Source organism: Ornithorhynchus anatinus, chromosome 7, assembly GCF_004115215.2.
Source record: "Ornithorhynchus anatinus isolate Pmale09 chromosome 7, mOrnAna1.pri.v4, whole genome shotgun sequence".
In the NCBI taxonomy this organism is placed as follows: domain Eukaryota; kingdom Metazoa; phylum Chordata; class Mammalia; order Monotremata; family Ornithorhynchidae; genus Ornithorhynchus; species Ornithorhynchus anatinus.
In genome coordinates, this window is record NC_041734.1 from 47,050,545 (window position 1) to 47,074,339 (window position 23,795).

General features: G+C 41.9%; 1 protein-coding gene across 2 annotated transcripts in view; it reads left to right on the plus strand.

Annotated features, from left to right (window-relative positions):
- The window catches only part of CCDC50 (coiled-coil domain containing 50), an 86,246-nt gene that overhangs the window by 28,548 nt on the left and 33,903 nt on the right, over positions 1 to 23,795 (plus strand). For both annotated transcript variants that reach the window (XM_029068366.2, XM_029068367.2), the window contains exons 2-4: positions 15,536 to 15,598; positions 16,415 to 16,544; positions 19,278 to 19,368. In XM_029068366.2, the coding sequence (XP_028924199.1) occupies positions 15,536 to 15,598; positions 16,415 to 16,544; positions 19,278 to 19,368 (284 nt within the window). The remainder of the gene's footprint in view (positions 1 to 15,535; positions 15,599 to 16,414; positions 16,545 to 19,277; positions 19,369 to 23,795) is intronic.

Consider the following 23,795-nt stretch of genomic DNA (forward strand, 5'->3'; position numbering starts at 1 on the left):
CCATCTGTCCCATTGGGACTCTTGACAGCTCTAGGCTCTCTGGTAAACTGGATTTGGAAAGTTGTCAATTTGTGGGGCAACAGGAGTAGGGTGGTTGTTGGCCTGGATTTGGTGACTCAGGCCCCCAAGTGCTCCCACCACCCTCCTTTCATCCCTTGTGGATGCTGCTCTCCGAAGTTAACTCGCTGGGAGGGTGGGGTCCCCAGGACCAGGTGCAGTTGTTAGTAGTGGGTTCAATTCTAAGAATGTCCTTGCCATCTGTAACAATCTCCCACTCCTTAGCGTTAGATTATCAATCAGGATGGAATTTCTTCAGTGCTTACTGTGTGTGGACCACTTTACTAAGTACTCGGAAAATATGTTACAGCAGAGTTGGAAGGTATGGTCTCTGCCCACAAAGAACTTAGAGTCTACTTAGTCTACAGGGGAATTCAGGCATGAAAATAGATTAGAGATAGGGAAAATAGTAGAGTATAAGAATATTTGTGTAAGTGTTGTGGGACTGGGAAGAGTATAAAAGTGCTTAAGGAGAACAGTCCGGTTCATAGTCGATGCAGAGGGGAGAGTAGAGAGAATAAAGGATTTGCCATGTTCAGAATATAGCACGGCAAACGTCACCCTGCCTTGCTCCCTTTGTTCTTCCCCTCTCCTAGTCACATAGCACATCTGTACATATCTGTAATTTATTTATTTGTATTGATGTCTGTCTCCCCGTTCTAGACTGTAAGCTTCTCGTAGGTGGGGTACGTCTCTGTTTATTGTTATATCGTACTTTCTAAATGTTTAGTACAGTGCTCTGCGCACAGGAAACCCTCAATAAATATGACTGAAGGAATGAATGAATGAATCTTAGTATAGCCCAATGTACCCTAACATTTGAGCCTTCTTTGTTGGACTCTAGGTTCAGTAAGGTGCAGCCATCTTGCTGCCCTATATATTCCTTCTTCTTCTTCCTGTTTGTACCTTCTTGCAGTGTTTTGCTCCCTAGCTAGAGTGTGTGAAGAGGGCAGGGATCATGTCTATTCTCTCTGTAGTCTCCCCAGAGTTTAGTACAGCTGCTTTGCATTCAGTAGATATCCAAGAAATGGAGATGATTGATGGATTTGCACTGCTGGCCCTATGGACTGCTCTAGCTTCTGAAATGTGACTTCTGACCTGAGGACTTCAAATGCTATTCATCTGAATCGAGGGATATGTTTTTTTTAATGGTATTGGTTAAACACTTGCTGTGAGCCAGGCCCTCCTTGGGGTTGATACAGGCTAATCAGTTCCTGATCTACCTGGGCCACACAATCTTAAATCTCTTTTTGACAGATGAGGTGACTGAGGCACAGAGAATTTAAGTGACTTGTCCAAGGTCACACAGCAGATAAATCAAGAAACCGGGATTAGAATTTATGTCCTTCAGCTATCAGGCTGCTTCTCATATTTGTAGCTATTTGGGCACACCTCATAGAAAAATCATAAAAAAGTCTTCCCTGCACCCCAAACAAATAGTTGTGGTAGCCCCCCTATCCACAAGTGAGGTTGAACTGTATTGTGAAATTAGGCTAGGTCTAGGCCCACTTTTGGGCTCGAGTTACTGCCAGCCAGCTCCTAGCCTTCCTGGGATTATAGTAACACCAAGCCCTGATAAACAACACTCAATCTTAGGGAGAGAGTCTTTATCTTCTACTTCCCTTTTTTCCCTTTGCTACTCCTGACCTCTCGTCCCCATCCTGTGTCTGCTACACTCTACTTCCTCATATCTGACAGACTATTTTTCTTCCCATCTTCAAAGCCCTTTTGAAGGCACATCTCCTCCAATAGGCCTTCCCTACCTAAGACCTCTTTTCCTCTTATCCCCCTACCTGCTTCATCACCCTGACTTGCTCCCTTTATTCATTCATACTCATCACCCTGCAGCACCTATGCACGTATCTGTAATTTATTTATTTATATTAATGTGTGTCTCCCCCTCTAGACTGTAAGCCCATTGTGGACAAGGATTGTGTCCCTTCTATTGTTATACTGTACTCTTCCAAAGCTTAATAGAGTGCTCTGCACACAGTATGATCTCAATAAATATGAGTGACTGACTGAATCACTGTTACCTATCAGAGGAGCAAAGCTTCAAGACAGACAAATATATAAATGGGACAGCACTGAGCTTATCTTCTGGTTTCTACCCTGAGTGATTAGCACAGTGCTTGGCTTATAGTAAGCATTCAGTAACTCAACTCAAACTAGCATTTAGAAAGTTCATAAATTTTACACTTGTTCTACTTTTGATGTTTGATGTGCTTTGACTGTGCCTTTGAACCCATTTGAAAATACACTCCCAAAGGGATGCTCTAAGGAGAAGCTAATAAGTAGGGTAACACTCCCTCATATAATTGCTGCAGAAAAAGGAAAATGCTAAATGCAGTAGAAAGTGACACAGATATTTGCTTGTTTGAGGATTGACTTTGTGATTCTTCATTCTGGCCCTGCATCTGAGACTTGGAATGTCCAGTGGAATGGGGACAGAGTAAAGCCCATTGAATTTTACATCATAATAATGTTGGTATTTGTTAAGCGCTTACTATGTGCAGAGCACTGTTCTAAGTACTGGGGTAGATACAGGGTAATCAGGTTGCCCCAGGTGAGGCTCACAGTCTTCATCCCCATTTTACAGATGGGGGAACTGAAGCACAGAGAAGTGAAGTGACTTGTCCACAGTCACACAGCTGAAAAGTGGCAGAGTCAGAATTTGAACTCACTATCTCTGACTCCCAAGTCCGGGTCCTTTCCACTGGGAAGAGTTGTGTCAGTGAAATGAGGTGGATGAAACTCTGTAGTGGAGAGGAAGTAAAGCTGTGAGTATATACAACCTGTTCCAGGACTTGGGACTAGCATGGGGCAGAGGGATAAGATGGTAGCTAAAAGGTACAGTGGGATCCAAATTGATCTTTATTTTTATTGTAGTAAAAACTTAAGTCTCTTTGAAGGTAGAGGGGAAGAAGCCAGTGAGGAGTGAGAGGTTGAAGATGACCATTTGGGAAGAAAGTAGGGTGAGCGTAATAATTTTTAAGAGGAGAAGGGGATGCAATTGAGAGCACAAGGGATAGATTTTAAGAATGAGCAGGAAACATTTTTTGAGATGACACCAACCTTAACCCGAAAAAGGTGGGGCAAAGGGATTAAGAACATAGGTCCAGATGCTTCCCTGGATGGATGGATAGAGCTTTAAGGGATTGAGTTATGAGTAAGAGGAAGTGGGTTGGGCAAATAGGAACAAGAGAAGCAGCCTGGTCTAATGGAAATAGCTCGAGTCTGGGAGACAGAAGGACCTAGGTTCTGATTCTGGCTCCATCACTCTTCTGTTGTGTGACCTCGGGAAAGTCACCGAACTTTCCTGTGCCTCAGTTATCTGTAAAATGGGGATTAAGAGTGTGAGCCCCATGTGGGACATGGACTGTGTCCAAACTGATTAGCTTGTGCCTACCCCAGTACAATCCTTGGCACATAGTAAGGGCTTAACAAATACCATTAAAAAAGAAAAAGAGTACATCCTTAGCAGTTCCAATCAAGCAGTAGAACCTGGCTGCTTGAGCCAGTCCCTGTAAAATCTCCATCCTGAGGCTTCTCCAGCCAACAGGTGAGTGCCCAGATTTCTGCTTAGTTAGTCCAATACTCAGTAGAGCTAAAGTTTTACCTCTTCCCAATTTCTGTAAAATGTCCATCATTGAAGCCCAACAGGAATTATGGCAAAGCTTTTTAGAATGCAATAATCAAGTGATATAGATATATAATAATAATGATATTTGTTAAGCTCTTACTATGTGCCCAGTACTGTTCTAAGCACTGGGCGGGCGGTGTACAAAGTAATAAAGCTGTCCCACATGGGGCTCACAGTCTTAATCCCCATTTTGCAAATGAGGTAACCGAGGCACAGAGAAGTTAATTCGCACAGCTGACAAGTGGCAGAGCCAGGACTAGAACCCATGACTTCTGACGTCCAAGCCTGTGCTCTTTCCACTGAGCCATGCTGCTTCTATATAGAATAAGTAAAATTCCGATCATTAGAAACTGGTGCCAAAGGTGCTAAAACAATTCACTCAGAAGCAGGTGATGCAGAATAGCACCAGAAAATCTGTGCAAAGTTCATGCAATCTTCAGAGCCTCTGCATAGTGTCATCCATCATTCTGTCTGCCCACCCATCTTCCTGTTCACATCTTCTGTGGTGTATCAGTTAATCAGTGGTATTTTTTGAGCACTTACTGTGTGCAGATCACTGTACTAAGTGCTTGGGAGACTACCGTACCACAAAGTCGGTAGAGACGTTCCCAGCCCACAGCAAGCTTATAACCTAGAGTGAGAGACAGATATTAATTAATAAGACATGTTAATATGTATATGATTTCTAGCCCCAGGGTTTTGAGCCACAAGCTGCCTAGCATCTCTGTAATGGCTAGATATTATGCCTTTCATTGTTTTTAATGATGTGGAAACTGAGGCAAGATTTATTTGCTTCAGGGAACCCAGTGACTCAGTATCAGATGAAGGAACAGAACAAATCTCCAGCTCTATCTATAGCTGTGTGCAGTGGATCATTCTTAGCTGGAGATGAAGGAAAAACCCAAATTCTATCATGTTCTTGTGATTTAGAAATGGTATCCTAGAGACTGTATTTAGAAATGCTATCTTAAATATTCAAAGCTCTTGAAAATGGCATTCAGATTAGCACTAAATGTACTTACTGCCACTTATTGTAAGAGTGACTGTGGGCATGGACAAATTCCAATTCTTATAATTGCTTTTTAGTTTCTTTTCCAGTTGCACCATAAAGAGCAAGAGCACCCATTCAATTGAATATAATATTATTCACACTGTATCATTCACAGTTTCTGTTGTCTAATGAGACTCACACATAGGGACTTAGAATTCAGGATTCTTTGTTGTTTCCAAGCTAGGCCATGATTACCTGAACAAAAGAAGAATTTTGCTTAGCAAGGATGTCTATTATCTTTTTGGGATACATCATCAGTAGAGGTTAATCCAGGCAAAGACATATGAAGGTCCAGTTGTACCTACCACAGGACAGTAATAATCGTCTAGGTTATTGCATCATTAGAACTAAAAGCCTTGTTCAGGATTGTGATGGGGTTGTAAACATCTGCAGTATTCCAGTCCACAGTGGCTGAGTTTAAATTAGTGAGTTATGGCTGGAAGGCTTTTGGTTGTGGAGGAATCATAAGTATTGTAGAAATGCAGAACTGCAGTACCATTCATAATATCCTGGGAGGTTGTTAGTTTGTGGTATCCATTCTAACCAATGAGAAATAAAATTGGCATTTTTCCCCCTTTATAAATAAATAAAACTTAAGCTGACAGTTGTCCCCCATATCACAGACTCAGCTTTCTATTTTTCTAATGGGGAGAACACTGAGTTGGTTAAAGCCAGATGCATTGATTTGCACTACAGGCTAAAGCAATCTGCTTTTCCTCTCTCTTCCTGTTTTCCCACCTCAAAATAGAGATTCTCAAAATCTGCCCACACAGTGATATTTTGAGGGGAAATTAGTAGAAGTAAAGCAGTTTTCATCCCTGAGAGAAAGGCCTGATGTAAATCAGAGATTCCCCGCTTCAGCAGTAAAAAAAAAAAAAAAAAGTGAAGTAATAATAATGGTATTTGTTAAGCTCTAACTATGTTCCAAGCACTGTGCTAAACGCTGGGTTGGAAACAAGGTAATCAGGTTATACCACATGGGACTCACAGTCTTAATCCCCATTTTACAGGTGAGGTAACCGAGGCACAGAGAAGTTAAGCTGTAGATGAGCTGGGTCTGACCTGGAGGTTCAGAATTCTCAAATGACCGATGGGCCTGCTTTTGCCAACCATAGCTAGAAATTTGTTTGAGGGATTGCTTGAGCCTTAAATCAGTGGAGCTCTAGAGTTTCCAGTGGTGTGGAAATGTCTCAGCTTCTGCACCAATCATATATATCCAGTCTTCCTAACACATGGGAACCCCTCTCAAAGAGGAAAACTTCCCCATGGTTCTCATATTGTCCAACACTGCTCCGATGCACAAAAGCCATTTCTTTCAATGGTAAGTCTATCTGTACGAAGGTGTCTTGCACTGTGGTGTAGTCCTTGCTTCCCTAATCATGTTGTAATTGAGTATTACTTCTCAACGGAAGTTCAACTCGGGTGGCCTAGCAGATAGAGCCATGGGCCTGGGAATCAGAAGGACCTGGATTTTACTCGCAGCTCCTCCACTCAGCTGTATTACCTGGGACAAGTCACTTCACTTCTCTGTGCCTCAGTGATCTCATCTGTCAAATGGGGATTAAGACTGTGAGTCCCACGTGGGACAGAGACTGGGTCCAACCAGATTAGCTTGTATCTAGCCCAACACTTAGTACAGGGCCTAGCACATAGTAAGCACTTAAAAAATACCATTTAAAAATATATATATAATGAAAACACACATTCTGCCGGGATTGGGTGTGCTCCAGGGAGTTTAGCGGATTGCCCCAAGGCTAAAATGCTCTCTGTCACAAGTATTTCTATCAATCAGTGGTATTGATTGAGCACATATGATTGCATAGCATTTCATTAACCGCTTGGGATGTACAGGGAGCTTACACTCTAGAAGGGGAGATGGACATTAAAAAAAATTTCTGATAGAAGAAATGGCAGAATATAAGGATAGATGAATACATACCATGGGGCTGTGAGGTGACTATCAAGTGCTTAAGAGATTCAGATCCAAGTGCGAAGCAGACACAGAGAAGAGGGCAGGTAGGAAAAATTTAGGATTTAGAAAAAGACTCTTGGAGGAGATGTGACTTTAGGAGAGCTTTGAAAGTGGGAAGAATAGTGGACTGTCAAATATGATGGGGGAGGAGGTTAGTGGTAAAATAGATGAGATCAAGGTACAGAGAGTACAGGAGATAAGTGTGAGAGAGTAAATAAGTATGTGGGATGGGTTATCGTAGGAGATCAGTGAGATTAGTACTGAGGGGGAAAGCTGATTGAATACTATAAAGTTGATGGTAAGGAGTTTCTGTTTGATGTGGAGGTAAATAGACAACCATTGAATGTATTTGAGGAGTGTGGAGAAATGGACTGAGTTATTATTTTAGAAAAATGATCCAGACAGCAGAATGAAGTGTGTTTAGTAGTAGGGAGAGGCAGAAGGCGAGGAGCCTGATGCAGTAGTGAAAGCAGGCTTGGAAAAGTTGCTTGACCAGCGTGGTTGTACTTTGGATGGAGAAGATACAGTGGATTCTAGAGATGTAAAGACACTGTTGGTAGGATTTGGTGACAGATGGAATGTGTGGTTTAAAAAATAGAAATGAGTCAAGGCCAATGCCAAGGTTATGGACTTTTGAGACAGGGAGGATGGTGGTATTATCTACAGTTATGGAAAAGGCATTGGGAAGGCAGCGTGGATAGGATGAGGAGAAGCAGCATGGTCTAGTGGAAAGAACATGGGCCTGGGAGTCAGAGGATGTGAATTTTAATCCCACCTCTGCCACCTGTCTGCTGTGACCTTAGACAAGTCACTTAACTTCTCTGGGCCTCAGTTATCTCATCCGTAAAATAATAATTATTATTATGGTATTTAAGTTCTTTCTATGTCCCAAGTACTGTTTTAAGCAGTGGGGTAGCTAACAACATAATCAGGTTGTCCCACGTAGAGCTCACAGTTTTAATCCCCATTTTACAGTTGAGGTAACTGAGGCACAGAGAAGTTAAGTGACATGACCAAGGTCACACAGCAGACAAGTGGTAGAACCGGGACTAGAGGCCACGTCCTGTGACTCCTAAGCTCATGTTCATGCCACTAGATCATAGAAATGGGAATTAAAATTTTGAGCCCCACGGGGAACATGGACCGTGTCCAACTGGATGAGCTTGTGTCTACTCCAGCGCTTTGTAGAGTGCCTTGCACTTTGTAAGCAGTTGACAAATACCATTTTTAAAAAAAGATGACGAGTCCTGTTTTGGATGTGTTGAGTCTGAGGTGTAGGTGGGATATCCAAGTAGAGAAATCCTGAAGGCAGAAGGAATTGTGAGATTGTAGAGAAGGGAATACATGGATGCCTTTTAGGTTGGGACCTTTATTTTGGGAAAGCAAGGAGGGATTGATTTTGAAAGGCGTTAAGTGACTGCACCTCTGTCCACAGTGGTCCTCTGCTGGGATTCACCTAACAACCCCCTTCACCTCACTGCTTTCAGGAAGGAGAACTGAGGCCGAAGGAGGACTGGAGCCTGCAAAGCTGCTGCAGTCATATACAGCAGGCTCAGAGTCGGAGGCACCTCTTGGCAGAAGTACAGCCACATCTGAAAGCGAATTAGCAGGCCAAATTCCATATTCTGCTCTCCCAATTCCTGGGGCTACCTCATATTGCAGTGGACTTAAGGCATACTTCAGGGCAGGGTCTTGCCCTGGATCCAAAAGACCTATGGGCAGGACTACTGGTCATTTGAGCTTCAAGAGTTCAAAAATGCCTTGGGCCAATAAATGGAGGAGAAAGTACCAGTTTGAAAAGGACTTCACTAAGATCTAAATCCACTCAGTTCAGAACTCAAAAATGACAATCAAAAATATTTTTAAACACCTAATGTACTAAATACTAAAGAGAGTGCAGTAGAAGGTGACATAATCCTTGCCCACACAGAGCTTACAGTCTAGAAGGGGAGACAGATATAAAATAATTTACTAATGGAAGGATGAAGTGTTCCAATAAGTGAGTATGGAAAGTGAGAATTAGAAAAGTGCATTAGTAAGTAGGCCAAAGGTGATGACATTGGGCAGGGAATGTGTCTATTTATTGTTATATTGTACTCTCCCAAGCGCTTAGTAAAGTGCTCTGCACACAGTAAGCACTCAAAAAATATGATTGAATGAGTGAATGAAGGAGAAAAAAAAATAAATTGGGCTAAGCCTTCTGGAGAAGGTGGGATTTTCAGAAGGGCTTTGAATAGTGAAAGAGCTGTGGTCTGGCATATTCGAAGAGGAAGGGAGTTCTGGAGAGGAGGAAAGCCATGAGCCATGGATCAGAACTAGGAATCAATCAATCGTTCATACTTATTGAGCGCCTACTATGTGCGGAACACAGTATACAATATATACTGGAGGAATACAAAATAACAGTTAGTAGACCTGTTCCTTGCTCACAATGAGAAGTCAAGAGGGAGACATATTGTGAGAAGGTGAACTTGGGAGGAATGGAAAATGCAAGCTGGGTATGATAGAAGAGAGAAGTGGTAAGGGGAAAGAGCTGATGGAATGTCTTAAAGCTGATAGCCTTCAGTTTCATGCAAAATAACCACTGGAGTATTTGAGGACTGCAGAATGATGTTTTTCAAAGATGACCTAAGCAGGTGAGTGCTTTGCTAGGTCTTCAGGAGCAATAGAGTAGGGTGGAGGAGGTTTGGGGCAATTTAGGAAGGGGAGTTAAAGGCAGACCTTTAATTGGAGGAATGGACATGGTTGTTAGAGAAGTAGTATCGCCCGAATGGAAGAAACTGCAAAGTTACAGTAAGTAAAGATTAATTTAAAGTGGCCCTAGTCAGCCTGGTGCTTGAATTTCCACCAATATTGTTCTGTAGTATGATAGTGCAGTAGTGGATGAAGTGTACTTGTTCGGAGGTGCTGAAACACGATCGACAGGAGCACTGGGGACGAGGGAGATGAAGGTATGAGTGTGTGTTAGACAAGAGGGGTGATGGAATAGGGAGTCCAGGTGGTGTATGATGGCTTGGGATACATTTAGAGGGGCCTAAACATCCATGGTCTGTAAAAGGAGAGAGACCAGTTTTGTGGGAAGGAGAGATCTTGGTGTGATGCCAGGTTAGAAAGTTGGGGTCGGAGAATGGTATTTCAGAAGCGGTGAGCTGAGTAATGGTATACTAAGTAGTGATGATGAGATTCAGTGTTTGTCCAAATTGGTGAGTGGGTGAGGTAAGGAGGAAGCAGAGGTCTGTGGAGTTAAGAAGTGAGAGGAACTGGATGGCTGGGTGGCACTGGGGACATCCACATGGGTAGAGAAAGGGATGGCGGGCAGCAGATGACTGTAACTGATTGTAACAGCTGGCAGAAGTAAATGTCATGAACTGCAAAAGAGAAGGTGAGGGATTTGTGCCCCTCTTTCACCCCTCCCTCTGCCCCATAGCACTTATGTACCTGTCTGTAACTTATTTATATTAATGCCTGTCTCCCACTCTAAACTATAAGCTCAACGTGGGCAGGGAATGTGTCTACCAACTCTATTACACTGTACTCTCAAGTGCTTAGTACAGTGGTCTGCACACAGTAAGTAGCAATACATGCAATTGATTGGAGAATTGGATAGAGTTTGGGAGAACATTGTGAGGCAAGGATCATTAGGAAGAGCAGCATGGCATAGTGGAAAAAGCACAGGCCTGGGAGTCAGAAGATCTGGGTTCTAATCCTGGCTCTGCCAGTTGCCTTCTGGATGACCTTGGGCAATTCACTTACTTGTGTCTCAGTTCTGTCATCTGCAGAATGGGTTTTTAATGCCAGTTCTTTCTCCTACTTAGACTTTGAGTCCCTTGCGGGACAGGGCCTGAGACCTGATTAACTTATACCTATCCTGTGCTTAGAACAGTGCCTGACACATAGTAAGTGCTTATCAAATATAATAGTAATAATAATATAATAGTAATAATGATAATGATAAGGAGTAGGCTGTCATCTTTCCCCTTCAGGAGTTGGGGGAGTGGGAAAAGTTGAGCCCGTCTTCCCGCCTCACCTCATTCCAGGTGCTTGAAGAGCTTTGGAGATGGGGACCCAGGCTAAACCAGATACAAAAAACTCCCTCAGTCCTGTGCAGAGTATTTTATGGTACAAAGTTTGGTTCCCACCTCCCCCACTCTCTCAGTGGAATGAGGCCTATGTAGTCCCCGTTCCATCATGAACAAACTCCTTCATTCTCATCTCCTTGATCCTCAGCCTATTCCTAACCCAGTCACTTCTCACCTGGGGCTGACTTGGCTTTCGCCAGGTGGCAGTTTTTGTGCTCAACTTTTCTCTCATAGTTCAGTAACCTTTCCTTTATTAGAAACATTTTATAGTGAGGAACCGATTTATTAGGAGGGTGGAGTAAGCAAAGTTCAAGTGCAAGGGTAGTTTAAGAGTCTGACTTCATTATAGAATGTTATCTATAGTTTCAGTTTGTTTACTGATTCACAGTAGTTAGATTGCAACAAAATGGAGAAGGATACAAATAACTCAAGCACACTTTTGGTGGGGGTTTGCTTTACCAGAGGTTATTTGATTTGCTAACTTATTTCATCCCAGGTTTGGCACATTAAAATATACAGGTTCCTCAACTGTAAAATGGGGATTCAATAACTGTTCTCTTTCTTACTTAGACTGTGAACCTCATGAGGGACAGGGACTGTGTCCGACCTAATTAGCCTGTACCTATCCTAGCACTTAGAACAGTGTTTGTTATCTGGTGAGTGCTTAACAAATACCATTAAAAAAATACGCATTACAACCAGCCTATGGCTGAAGGAAATTCAAGAGTCATAGTATTTATTAAGCGATTATTATCTGTCAAACGCTGTACAAAGAGCTGGGGGAGATACAGATCAGACACAGTCTGACCACATCCCCTGCCCCTCTGCCAATTTTGCACCACTTAGGCACAATCCTGATCACCTCCACAGCATGTTTCTTCCACTCCTGTGTTCAGGTTGTGGAGCACTATTGGCAGAAATCCAGGCTCCCGTCAGAATGGGAGACATCTCAAATTCACCCTCACATGCAGTAATAACGTGGTACTCTCCATGGCTCAGCAATATTATTTTCCTTCTCTTATTGACTCCCATGCCCATTTCTTGTACTAACTATTCTGGACCTTTAAAGCCTTCCTTAAACTCCCATTGTTTTCATCTTCCATGCTCTACCCTCAGACAACCCTACCAGCTACATTGCTGACAAAACTGAGGCCACAAATATCCCCCTCACCTCCCCAGCTTCTTCAGAACCCACAGTCCACTCGATCATTCATCTGAGCCATGTATCTCAAGAGATCTCACTCGTGTTTTTGAAATCTTCCCCCTCCACCTGTGCCTTCTTTTCACCAGAGTCTTGCATCAATTTTTGAGAAAACCGATAAATTTATAAAATATGATTGAAGACCCCAAAGAAGAGAGAAGTTCGGAGATGTGCTCAGAAGGAACTGTCCTGCTCGGAATTCTTTAAAGAAGAGAAGGCTGGTAATCAAGATAAATCAAACAAATTATTCACAGGAGTGGAAAATGCCCACCACGTCATCAGAACAAGCCAACATTTTTGCAGCCTGCTGCGAAGACTCAGTCACATTCCTTGCTTAAAAAAAAAATCTTGCCAAAATGCATCCATTTCCTTAAGCCCATTGGCCAGAACGTTTCTTGGACAGCTAGAGCCTATATTGATAGCGGAATTATCTCATCTATCTTGCCGCCGACCTCTCGCCCACATCCTGCCTCTGGCCTAGAACGCCATCCCTCTTCATATCCAACAGACGATCTCTCCCCATCTTCAAGACCTTATTAAAAGCACTCATTAAAATTACTTTGAAAATTAAATGGTAGTTTAGTGATGTTTATCACTGTGATATATAGCACAGAAAGGAACTTTGCAGTACTTTTCCAGGTTATGGAACAGAATCCAACTTATAACATTTAAATTTATGAGAAAATGTGTGCATAGATTATAACTTCAGATTTTCGGTCCATTTCCCCACTCCTCCAGAACATCCAGTGGTTGTCTGTCCACCTCTGCAACAAACAGAAACTCCATATCATTTACTTTGAAGCACTGAATCACCTTTCCCCTTCCTGTGTCACCTCACTGATTTCCTACTGCAGCCCAACATGCTCATTATGCACCTCTAACACCAAACCTACTCATTTGTACCTCAGTATTCTCTATCTCACTGCCAACACGTCAATCAGTCAGTTGGACCCCTCACCCATGTTCCGCTAATGGCCTGGAACTCCCTCCCCTGTCATATCCAACAGACCACCACTCTTCCCCACCTTCAAAGCCTTATTAAAATCACATCTCCTCCAAGACACTTTCTTCGACTAAGCCCTCATTTTGCCTACCCCCTCACCCTTCTTCACTGTCCTTGCGCTCAAATATATAACATTTAAGCACTTGATAGTCACCCCACCCCCAGCCCCACAGCATTTATGTACAGATCCATTAATTATTTTAACATCTGCCTCCCTCTCTTGTCTGTATGCTCCTTGGGGGTGGGGAACATGTCTACCAGCTTTCTTATATTGTACTCAACCAAATACTTAGTACAGTAAGCACTTTGTACACAGTAAGTGCTCAGTAAATATGATTGATAAGGATAGAAATATAAGTATAAATCGGGGAGTGACATGAGAGGGCTGAAGTGGCAGCAGGCAAGGAATATAAAGTGGGGAGATGAGGAATTAATCAGGGAAGGCAAAGATAGATTGCCAATTTACTGTGATTGTCTTTGCGTCCCTCATGACTCTTAATTGCCTCTCTTATTCTCCTCTTCCTCACCCTGACCTCCTCCCTGTTTATCCCTACTTAGTTGTGTTTTTCTCTGTGTTTATGTCAAACTGTGTTTGTCTCCATCACAAATGTATAAAGTGTGGGATTTTTATATAATCATTGTAATGAAAACTTAATGCCAAACGTTGTGACTACCAGGTGTAGTACAATAAATGCTTTTTATGTGAGTTCTTTTAATATAAACAATTACCTAAAAAGAATGTTTGCTGTATTACTCATTGTTGATTACATTCTCAGTACAAATTAAGATGACATCAGTAGTTTGGATCTGATTTGTGTTCATGCTTAAGGTTTAAGACACACAACCCTTGACAGGATGAATGAAGCACACACGTGTTCATGCATGCTCTCAGTTGAAGTAACTTGTTTAAAAATAAGCTGTAGGAATTTTCCCTATTACATGGATGTGTTGTTCCCAAATTGGGAGGGAAGTCCATTTAGAAATTTTGTTTGAAAGTTACACGGTTCTCTGCTTTTGAAAGCTGATAAGGCCTGAAACAGAACATAAAACAATATTTTCTTGTACAAAGTCTCTGTACTACTTTACCTAAATATTTTACTAGTTTACCTAAACACTTTCAAGCTCTTGGTTTAATTTCAAAATAATAAGATACCAACAAGCTCATGGAAAGGAGCTGAGATCCTATCAGTCTTGTTTCTGAAAATTCACTTGAGTAAGAGTATTTCACAAGCTATTGGAACTCCATTATTTGAAGGGTGAGCGACCAATATTCTAAATCAAAAATTCAGCTTAATTTAACCATCAATTCAGGCTTATTGAAAACAAGGGACAATTGGGAACTTAATCTACTAGATGAAGGGGTTTGATCAGTTTTACAAATAACCGGATGATTATCAAAGGTGGGATCTTTCTGAGACACAGGGTTTTCTTAGATAGACCAGAATCTGCCAGCATAGTTCAGGAATTTTTTTATTTTGGTTAGAATTTAATTTGGGAATTAGGGACTGTAAACTAACTAGACTGAAAGGTCCAAGAGGGCAGGTGTTGTATCTACCAATTCTATTGTATTATCATACTAGAGATAGTATTTAGTGCTTTCTGTGTGCGGAGGACTGTACTAAGCACTGGGGAAGAATACACAGCTGGAAATTAGATGTGGGACTTTCCCAAGCTCTTTGTACAATGCTCTGAGCACTGTAAGTTCTCTCCCAACAGCATGAGTCAGATTCTTATTGAGGAATCTGCTAGTGCACATAATTGTTGCATCAGAACTGGTGAGTTATACAGTGCAGGTTTTTCTTAATGTGAGGTTTTATAAGAATTGACTCTTGCGTTTCAAGAGAAATGAGGGTATGAATGTATATGTGTGCTCACATGTTGAGGGGATTCACTTTTCCCCCTAAATGGATTCGTTTGCAAATCCGTCTGGGGTGGTGGAGTGCATATTGCTACTACTCCCTAGGAGATGAACTGTTAGTCACCCATTCATTCATTCATTCAATAGTATTTATTGAGCGCTTACTATGTGCAGAGCACTGTACTAAGCGCTTGGGATGAACAAGTCGGCAACAGATAGAGACAGTCCCTGCCATTTGACGGGCTTACAGTCTAATCGGGGGAGACGGACAGATGAGAACAATGGCACTAAACAGCGTCAAGGGGAAGAACATCACCCAGTCAGTCAATAGTATTTTCTGAGTGCTCTTGTGTCCAGATCATTGAACTCAGTGACTGGGAGAGTGCAATAGATTACAAGGCATGATCCCTACCCTCAAAGAGTTTACAACTAACTGTGGGAGAATTTTACCCTGTGCCTCACCTCATAGGACCTGATAGATTGTTTAATAACCTTAAGTACATTGTTAGGGTTCAGTTTACCAGTGTTTGAAGTGGATGTGATAATAATTTAATATACTTCAGAGTTGCAGGGTCAAAAGGACCAGTCCAAGTGATCATGACGAAATGTTCTAAATGTAGCCAGGCAATGGTAATATTAATCTCCATTATTTGTTTTCTTCTACCCTACAGTGTGCCGAGATTTTGCTGTCCTAGAGGATCATACACTGGCCTACAGTCTACAGGAACAGGAGAGTGAGTAATGGCTGGAGGGGTCTTTTATTCTTCATCTACTTTCCGACTGTAAAGGCCCAGATAGAGTTCTACAAAGAAAAAGATGGAAAGACCAAAATTCTAAGACAACAGGCCTAGTTATAATGGATTAAGGGACATTGGGGTATCTAAAGGGCAACTGAAAGGGATAAAAGTTCTAATTGGTTGTCACCTAACCACTTCTATGGTTGATTGAGGTGGTGGAGATAGTGAGAACAGTCTGAATCTTCAGTCATCAGAGAGGAAGGAGAGCCAAGGCATAAATAATGCTCAAGCTACTCAAAGGAATGTTTAGTTCTAGATTTATTCTCCTTGGGGATTTTTGTATATACATAATAATGAATAAGTAATAATAATGATGGTATTTGTTAAGTGTTTGCCTTGTGTCAAGCACTGTTCTAAGCACTGGGATAGATACAAGCTAATCAGGATGGAAGAGTCCCTGTCCCACTTGGGGCTCACAGTCTTAATCCTCAATTTACACATGAGGTAACTGAAGCACAGAGAGAGTCACATAGCAGATAAGTGGCAGAGCCGGGATTGGAACCCAGGTCCTTCTGACTCCCAGACCCGTGCTGTATCCACTAGGCCATATGTGAGACATATACTTAAATCCTGAGCTCTTAAGTAACACCTATTTTAGTACTTGCACTGGATTATCACCGTTAATGTTTTCAACTGGTTAGTAGGTTATTCTTAAGGCATTGCCAAAACCAGTATGCCAAAGGCTTTTCACCACAACATAAAAAAGAAAAAGTGCCAAGAAACAATGCTCTCCTTCTATGGATTCTTTTTTAGTTGAGCATCATTTGGCAACAAATGTTCAGCGGAACCGCTTGGTTCAACATGATCTACAGGTGGCCAAGCAGCTGCAAGAAGAAGAAGACCTGAAAGCAAGAGCACAAATCCAGAAACGCCACAAAGACATGTGAGTGTGGAATGGGGAAATATCAGGATTTGCTCCCTTGGTGGCAGGAATAATAATAATGTTGGTATTTGTTAAGCGCTTACTATGTGCCGAGCACTGTTTTAAGCGCTGGGGTAGACACAGGGGAATCAGGATGTCCCACATAGGGCTCACAGTCTTAATCCCCATTTTACAGATGAGGTAACTGAGGCACAGAGAAGTGAAGTGACTTGCCCACAGTCACACAGCTGACAAGGAAGTGGGAGCCAGAAGTGGCATTTAGGATTCCTTCCCTCATCTCCTACTTAGTCCTCTTCTCCCAAGAAGCTTTGGCCTGCAACTGTTACCCCATAATTCTCAGCAGCTTTTTCCAAAGTTCAAACCTCATTCTTTTCAGGCTGGATCATTTTCTCTTTCTGCGAAACATAATCCTACTGTTTCTCTAAGCCCTGGGTGTTCTACTAGATAGGCAGTCTAAAGCAGTAAGCTGTGAATGGTGTTCTGCACACAGTAAGCCCTCAAATAAATGCCACTGATAGATCGAATCTTAGCTCGATAGGCTGCCCGTGTATATTGATGGACAGAGGAGGAAGGAGCCTTTGGTTGTAAACCAGGAAGCAGCAGGTTATGTTCCTGGCTCTCCTGGAGTTCTTGTACCCTAGTACTTCCTGCCTTTTCCTCCTGGGGTCCCAAACATTGTGAGGGTGAGAGAATTCTGTCTGGCCCAGCTCCAGATCCAAATGAGGATAAGGAAAAGAGTAGCAGTGGCCCTCCATCAGGTGGCTAGAGGTAGAACCGAAAACTCCAATCCATCTCTGGTCCCTTCTTCGCTTTGAGGGGCGATGCGAGCTAGGTTCGACCGCCTGAACTCCCCCAAACACCATGGGGGTGATAGTACTTCCCATCTCTAATAATAATAATTGTGGTATTCAGTAAATTCAGTAAGCACTTAACCATGGGGCAAACACTACTAAGCACTGATGTCTATACAAGACTATAATGTCAGACACAGACCCGGTCCCACATGGGTCTCCCAGTCTAAGAAGGAGGGAGAACAGGTATTGAATTCCCATTTTACATTGAGGAAACTGAAGCTCAGAGAAGTTAAGTGACTTGCTCTAAGTCACCCAGCAGGGGATTGACAGAGAGAGATTAGAACTCAGGTCCCTTAACTCCCAGGCCTTGTTCTGTTTCCAGCAGACCACACTGCACTTCCAATCTTTGTGGAGTCAGACCCTGAGTATACCTTTAAGTTCCTTTTTAATAGCGTGTTACAGTCCGTTGATCCACAAATTTATCCAAGTCCTTTGTGAGCCCATTAAGAGTTTGTATTTGCGCAACTTCCTGTGATCAATCCCATCTGCCGTATAAAAGCTTTGCTGTTTGTTGATTTTTGAATCCTCCATTTTTATCTCTGTGGGTATCCCATAGTATGGTGGGTTTGGATAACAGTGCTTGTCTCGTACTTTACTGTTCTTTTCATTTTCCTTTATCTACTAGTTTGCTCTCTGAAATGGATTCTCCTAGAGAACAAATCCGAGGTTTGAGAGAGGAAATAATTCTCGCCCAGCCTGCATTATCAATAGTCTGTTCAAAAGTAAAGTAAACTGATTGCTGACTGCTCATTTATTAGTGGCTTTTCCTTCCTCAGGATGTTGACTCTCTCACTTGCTGGATATGCCTGGCCGTTTTACCATTACAACAGCTAATTCTTCTTAGAAATATTAGGGGAAAACAGTACGTTCAGCAGACAGTGCATCAACTGTAGCAGGATTTCAGCAGTCACTCCATTCCTTAAATATCAGTGCTAGAGCTGTTGTTTCAGAGCATTCTGTTGGCAGTTGCTAGTGTTTTCCACCTCACCGAAATGAACTTCCATCTGGATCAACACAGCCGTTCTCTAAGGTTTTTTCTTCAGCTGAGAAGAGCATGACCTAGTGGGAAATGCTCAGTCCTGGGAGGCAGTGGATCTGGGTTCTAATGACGACTCTGCCACTTGTCTGCTATGTGACCTTGGGCAAGTCACTTAACTCCTTCATGCTTCATCTGTAGGGATAAAAATATCTCTCTTACACTATAAGCCCCATGTGGGCCAGGGACTCTGTCTGATTGGCTTATGTTATATCAACCCCAGCATCTAGTGTAGTGTTTGGCACATAGTGCTTAACAAATATCACAGTTTTAAAAGATTATTATTCGTTCAATACTGTATTTTATAAAAAGTGATTACTTCAAATCCCCAAGTCGTAACTTTTAGGTTGAAAATTGTAGGTTGCAGAAAGGAAGGGGGTGAAGACCTCAGTTCACATATCTCTCCCCACCTCTTGCCGTATAATTCATTCATTCATTCAGTCGTATTTATTGAGCATTTACTGTGTTCAGAGCACTGTACTAAGCACATGGAAAGTACAGTTCAGCAATAGAGAGGGACAATCCCTCCCTACAGCGGGCTTACAGTCTATAATGACATTGGAGATGGAGAAAGAAAGAGAAGGATATGGAAAATTCCACTAGTGTGGGCAGAACTCCCTGGTAACCTCTGATCTTATTGCAAATGTGGTCACGTGGCCAGCCGGGGCTGGTGTGGATGTCTATGTATTCCTCTCTTTTTTTAATCATCATTATCTGGAGCTTCTTGGCACAGATCATTAATTCTCTGAATAAACACAGTGAGCTTCCTGCAGGGGTGGAGGATGAGAGGAGGAAATGGTTATTATTTCTACAAATAACACTGCTTCCCTCTTGGTCTTTTAGAGAACAGCAGGATTGTGAAATAGCTCAGGAAATCCAAGTGAAACTCGTGATTGAAGCTGAGCGACGGCGCAGACAGGAAGAGAAAGATGAGGTATGCCTAAACCACAAGGAAGGAGGGGAATCTGCACTGAGGGGCCTTCCCCCTGCGAGGCAAGAAATTTCCATATTCATGACCACAAGTGAGGCGATGTTTGGGTTCAGCTTGCAGGACCCTCTATTTTGTGGAAAATCAAACTGCCCTATATATACACCTTGTGCTTGTTTCCTCCCTCACCATCTACCTTGAGGTCCAGAAGCGAGGGTGGAAAAATAGCCGGGGAACAAGCTGCTGGGGAGACATGACAAAATTGAAGGTCTGTTTCCAGCGTGGCCAAAATTGGCAACTCAGGCAGGGAATGTGTCTGCTTATTGTTAAATTTTGTACTCTATCAAGCATTTAGTACAATTCTTTGAACACAGTAAGTACGTAATAAATATGATTGAATGAATGAATGATCTTGACTGTTGTCCTTGCAAATGGAGCTATTGAGACCAATCTAGTTTGAGAGCCCGAGGCGTTTTATGTCTGATTTAGCAGACTACTTTCCCTGGCTACACAACCTGAAGAAGAAAAGAGTCTTTGTGTCTGTTTTTAATCGTTTTTTTTTTTTTAACAAAACTTAGTATGTTTTTTTAAAATTACTAAAAATAGCCCCCAATTGCCCTTCTATTTTAAGAGGATTTGAGCCTGCAGTTGGTATTAATCATTTTGTTTCATTTTTATGATGGGTATTGAATATTTTTGTCTAAAGAAAGGACTGTGTGTCTGTGTGTATGGCATGTTCTTACCTATAAGAACATTTGCTCTGCCATCAATCTCCCCCTTGTACCCACTCTATTACAGTAGAAGAGACTTCCTTCTTTGGGGGAAGTAATCAGGCCTTGGTTCTAATCCCAGTTCTGCCACTTTTGTCAATGTGGGCAAGTCATTCAGTTTCTCTGGGCCTCAATTTCCTCATCTGTAAAAATGGAGATAAGATGGCTGCTTTCCCTGCCCCTTATACTGTGAGCCCCATGTGGGACTGGGACTGTGTTGAATATTTGAATACTTAGTACAATGTTCAGCACTCTAGTATTATTATTGTTATTAGTACGATGCAACAAGTCACTTGAAACCATCAATTAAAGAAATTACACACTGACCTGCAAGCCACAGAAGCCCTGGATATTCTTTATATTTGATGCCAAATTGAAGAGAAACAGATTGGCCTAGTGGAAGGAGCACAGGCTTGGGAGTCAGAGGTCGTGGCTTATAATCCAAGCCCCGCCATTTATCAGCTCTGTGAATTTGGGCAAGTCATTTAACTTCTCTGTGCCTCAGTTACCTCATCTGTAAAATGGGGATTAAGACTGTGAGACCCACGTGATTACAACCTTACCTCATATCTACTCCAGCACTTAGAACCGTGCTTGGGACATAGTAAATACTTAACAAATACCATCATTATTATTGTGTTATTCATTTAAAGAAATAAGTCTGATCATTCTTGAATTTGAACTGAAGGTTGTTGAAATTAACCATTTTACAGAAGCATGAGTTTTTTTCATTTTTATGTATATTATCCCAGGATAGTTGTTTAACACAGGTTACTACTATAACTTAGCTCAGTGACCTAAGACCGGGAGTTGAGGTGTTTGCAATTTGAAAAATTTTACATCTAGAATTTAAAATATTAATAGTTGGCTTCTAGTAAATTCTATTGATGTCAAAAACACTTCCTGATTTAAATGGAAGGGAAAATTCTGCCTTCTACTTTTTGTCTTGGACTCATATAAACCCAATTATTTCTAAATTTGACAGTTCCTTCATGTAAGATGTCAGAGTGCTTGACAGATGTTTCATAGTAGTTATGAGTAGTAAATGCTGAAACAGAATGAAAAACCACTTGTTTTGGAGGTACAGCAAGGCAGGGTTAGATTAAGACTCTGGTGTCTTGTTATAGGAGTTTTACAGTTTAGAGACTGCACAATCCCCAGGGTCCTAGACATATAGATTCATTTTACACATGTGAAATATATTTTTTTCCTCCTTTCTATTTCTATCAACTTTGTAATTCTAGGAGATGAGAGTAGATTGCTTGACAAACTTGATCATGGGGAACTTGGTGGAATTAGTGTGAATCACTGATTAGGTGTGTAGTGAAGTAACAGGTCCCAGTAACTTCAGCATTTTTATTCTGCTTATAGTCACCAGAGGGGAAGTGTTGGCAGAGAATTCAGGCTCAGGTGAATGTCCATTGATTAATTTGTGCACATTGATGTTTAATATTTCAGTATTATATCTAACTTTGCTCTTCTACTGCCAGCCTACTCACTGTACCTCCCTTTCATCTCTCTCACCACAGAAACCTTCCCCCCCCCCTTCTTCACATCCTACAAGTTACTACTCTCCCCATCTTCAATGCTGTACTAAAATCTCAACTCCTCCAGGAAGCCTTTCCTGACTAATGTTGCTTTCCCATACCCAGTTCCCCTCCCTAATTTATTACCTTTGCAGTTGAGTCCTCACACTTTAGGTACTCACTCTATCCCCCACCTCCCAGAATCTATGACTATATCTTTATACTTGGTTGCTTCCCCCATGTGTAATTTATGTTATTGTTCTCAGTAGTAATAATGATCATTATTGTGGCATTTATTAAACACTTACTGGGTGCCAAGAACTGTACTAAGCACTGGGCAATTACAAGATAAACAGGTCAGGCATAGTCTGTAGCTCCTAGTCTAAGCGGGAGGGAGAACAGGTGTTGCGTCCCCTTTTTACATATGAGGAAACTGAGAAATAGCAAAGTGATATGACTTGCCCAGGGTCCTCACAGCATTCATTCATTCATTCAATCTTATTTATTGAGCACTTACTGTGTGCAAAGCACTGTACTAAGCCTTTGGGAGAGTACAACATAACAATAAACAGACACATTCCCTGCCCACAGTGAGCTTGCAATCTAGAGGGGGAGACAGATATTAATATAAATAAAGAAATAAGTAACAGCGGTCAAGTGTTATATTAGTCTTTGTCTCCCAATCAAAATTGTATACTCTTTAGGGAGGGATCATATCTATTAATTCTGTTGTATTGTCCCGAGGGCTTAGCATGGTGTTTGCTGCACAGAGTACACGCACAATAAATATTATTGATTTTGATCCGTAGGCTACACTGAGCAGATTCTGATGGAAGAAAATATCATCTGAGATTTGAGAATGAAACTTGAAAACCTTTGTTCTAGTTATTACTGGTACTTGTGTCAATATGCTTGACTGAACAGAGGGTGGGAGATGGAGAGGGTTCTGCTTTGACGCAGATTCAGTTCTCTTCTGTGACCCTGGAAGTAGCCGTTAGCCCACATTCCAGAGAGTGGAATCTGATGCATGAACGCGTCAAATTCTTACTCCCAAGAGGTGCCACCTGGAAACCACAATTTCGAGTCCTGTTCAAAACAATTCCTTTTTTGAATATAATCTTAGGGAAGTAGTGATATTAGTTACTAACTCCACCCTTGCATTTGGGTTGGTGAAGTTAGCAACATTAGCTCATGGCTTCTAATGTTAGCTCTGCCACAGTTCTGCTGTGTGACCTTGGGCAAGTCACTCAACTTCTCTGTGCTTGTTACCTCATCTGTAAAACGCGGATCAAGACTGTGAGCCCCCTGTGGGACAGAGACTGTGTCTAACCTGATCAATTTGTATCTACTCCAGCGCTTAGTACTTTGCAAATAGCATTTAACAAATACCACAATTATTATTGTCTATTATTATCCTTATTCTTATTATTCAAAGATTGCATGATTTCTAGGTAGAGCTGCAGGTAGTCAGGAATGAAGAAATCTGTCTTTTTAGGTACAATTTCTATAAGCTTGGCGTTTGAACTACTTAGTATCTCTGTAGACTAAAAGCTTATGTTGAGCTGGAAATGTGTCTACCAGCTCTGTTGTGTGCCACTCTCTGAAGCATGTAATACAGTGCTTAGCACCTAAGCTCTGCACCAGCGCTCAATAAATGCCATTGATTAGTAGCTCCAGTACTCAAAAAGCTTGTTAGGTTAGTGTTTCAAAGGAAGGCTGTTAGGAGTGACCAGAATTGGAGGATTCCATTGGGATACTTGAATCCTAGAAAGTCCCCATTGTGCAAGAAAGCAAAAGATGAGCTACAGTTCACGATGTCTACTTGAAGCAAAGCACATTTTGGTGAGGGATATCCATGTGGAAGATTTTCATTTCTGATCAGAGTCTTTATAAAGTAGACTTCTTTCTAAGCGTGGAACGATCCAGAAGGCAGTGCTGATCAGACAGGGGTAATGACACAGAAGTCACTTGAAGCTGCACGGCCTGGTGGAATGAGGCCGGGCTTGGGATTCAGGAGTCCTGGGTTCTAATCCTTGCTCCTCCACTTGCCTGCATTGTGACTATGGGAAAGTCACTTAGCTTCTCTGTGCCTCAGTTTCCTCATCTGTAAAAAAAAAAAAATGGGGATTCAATACCT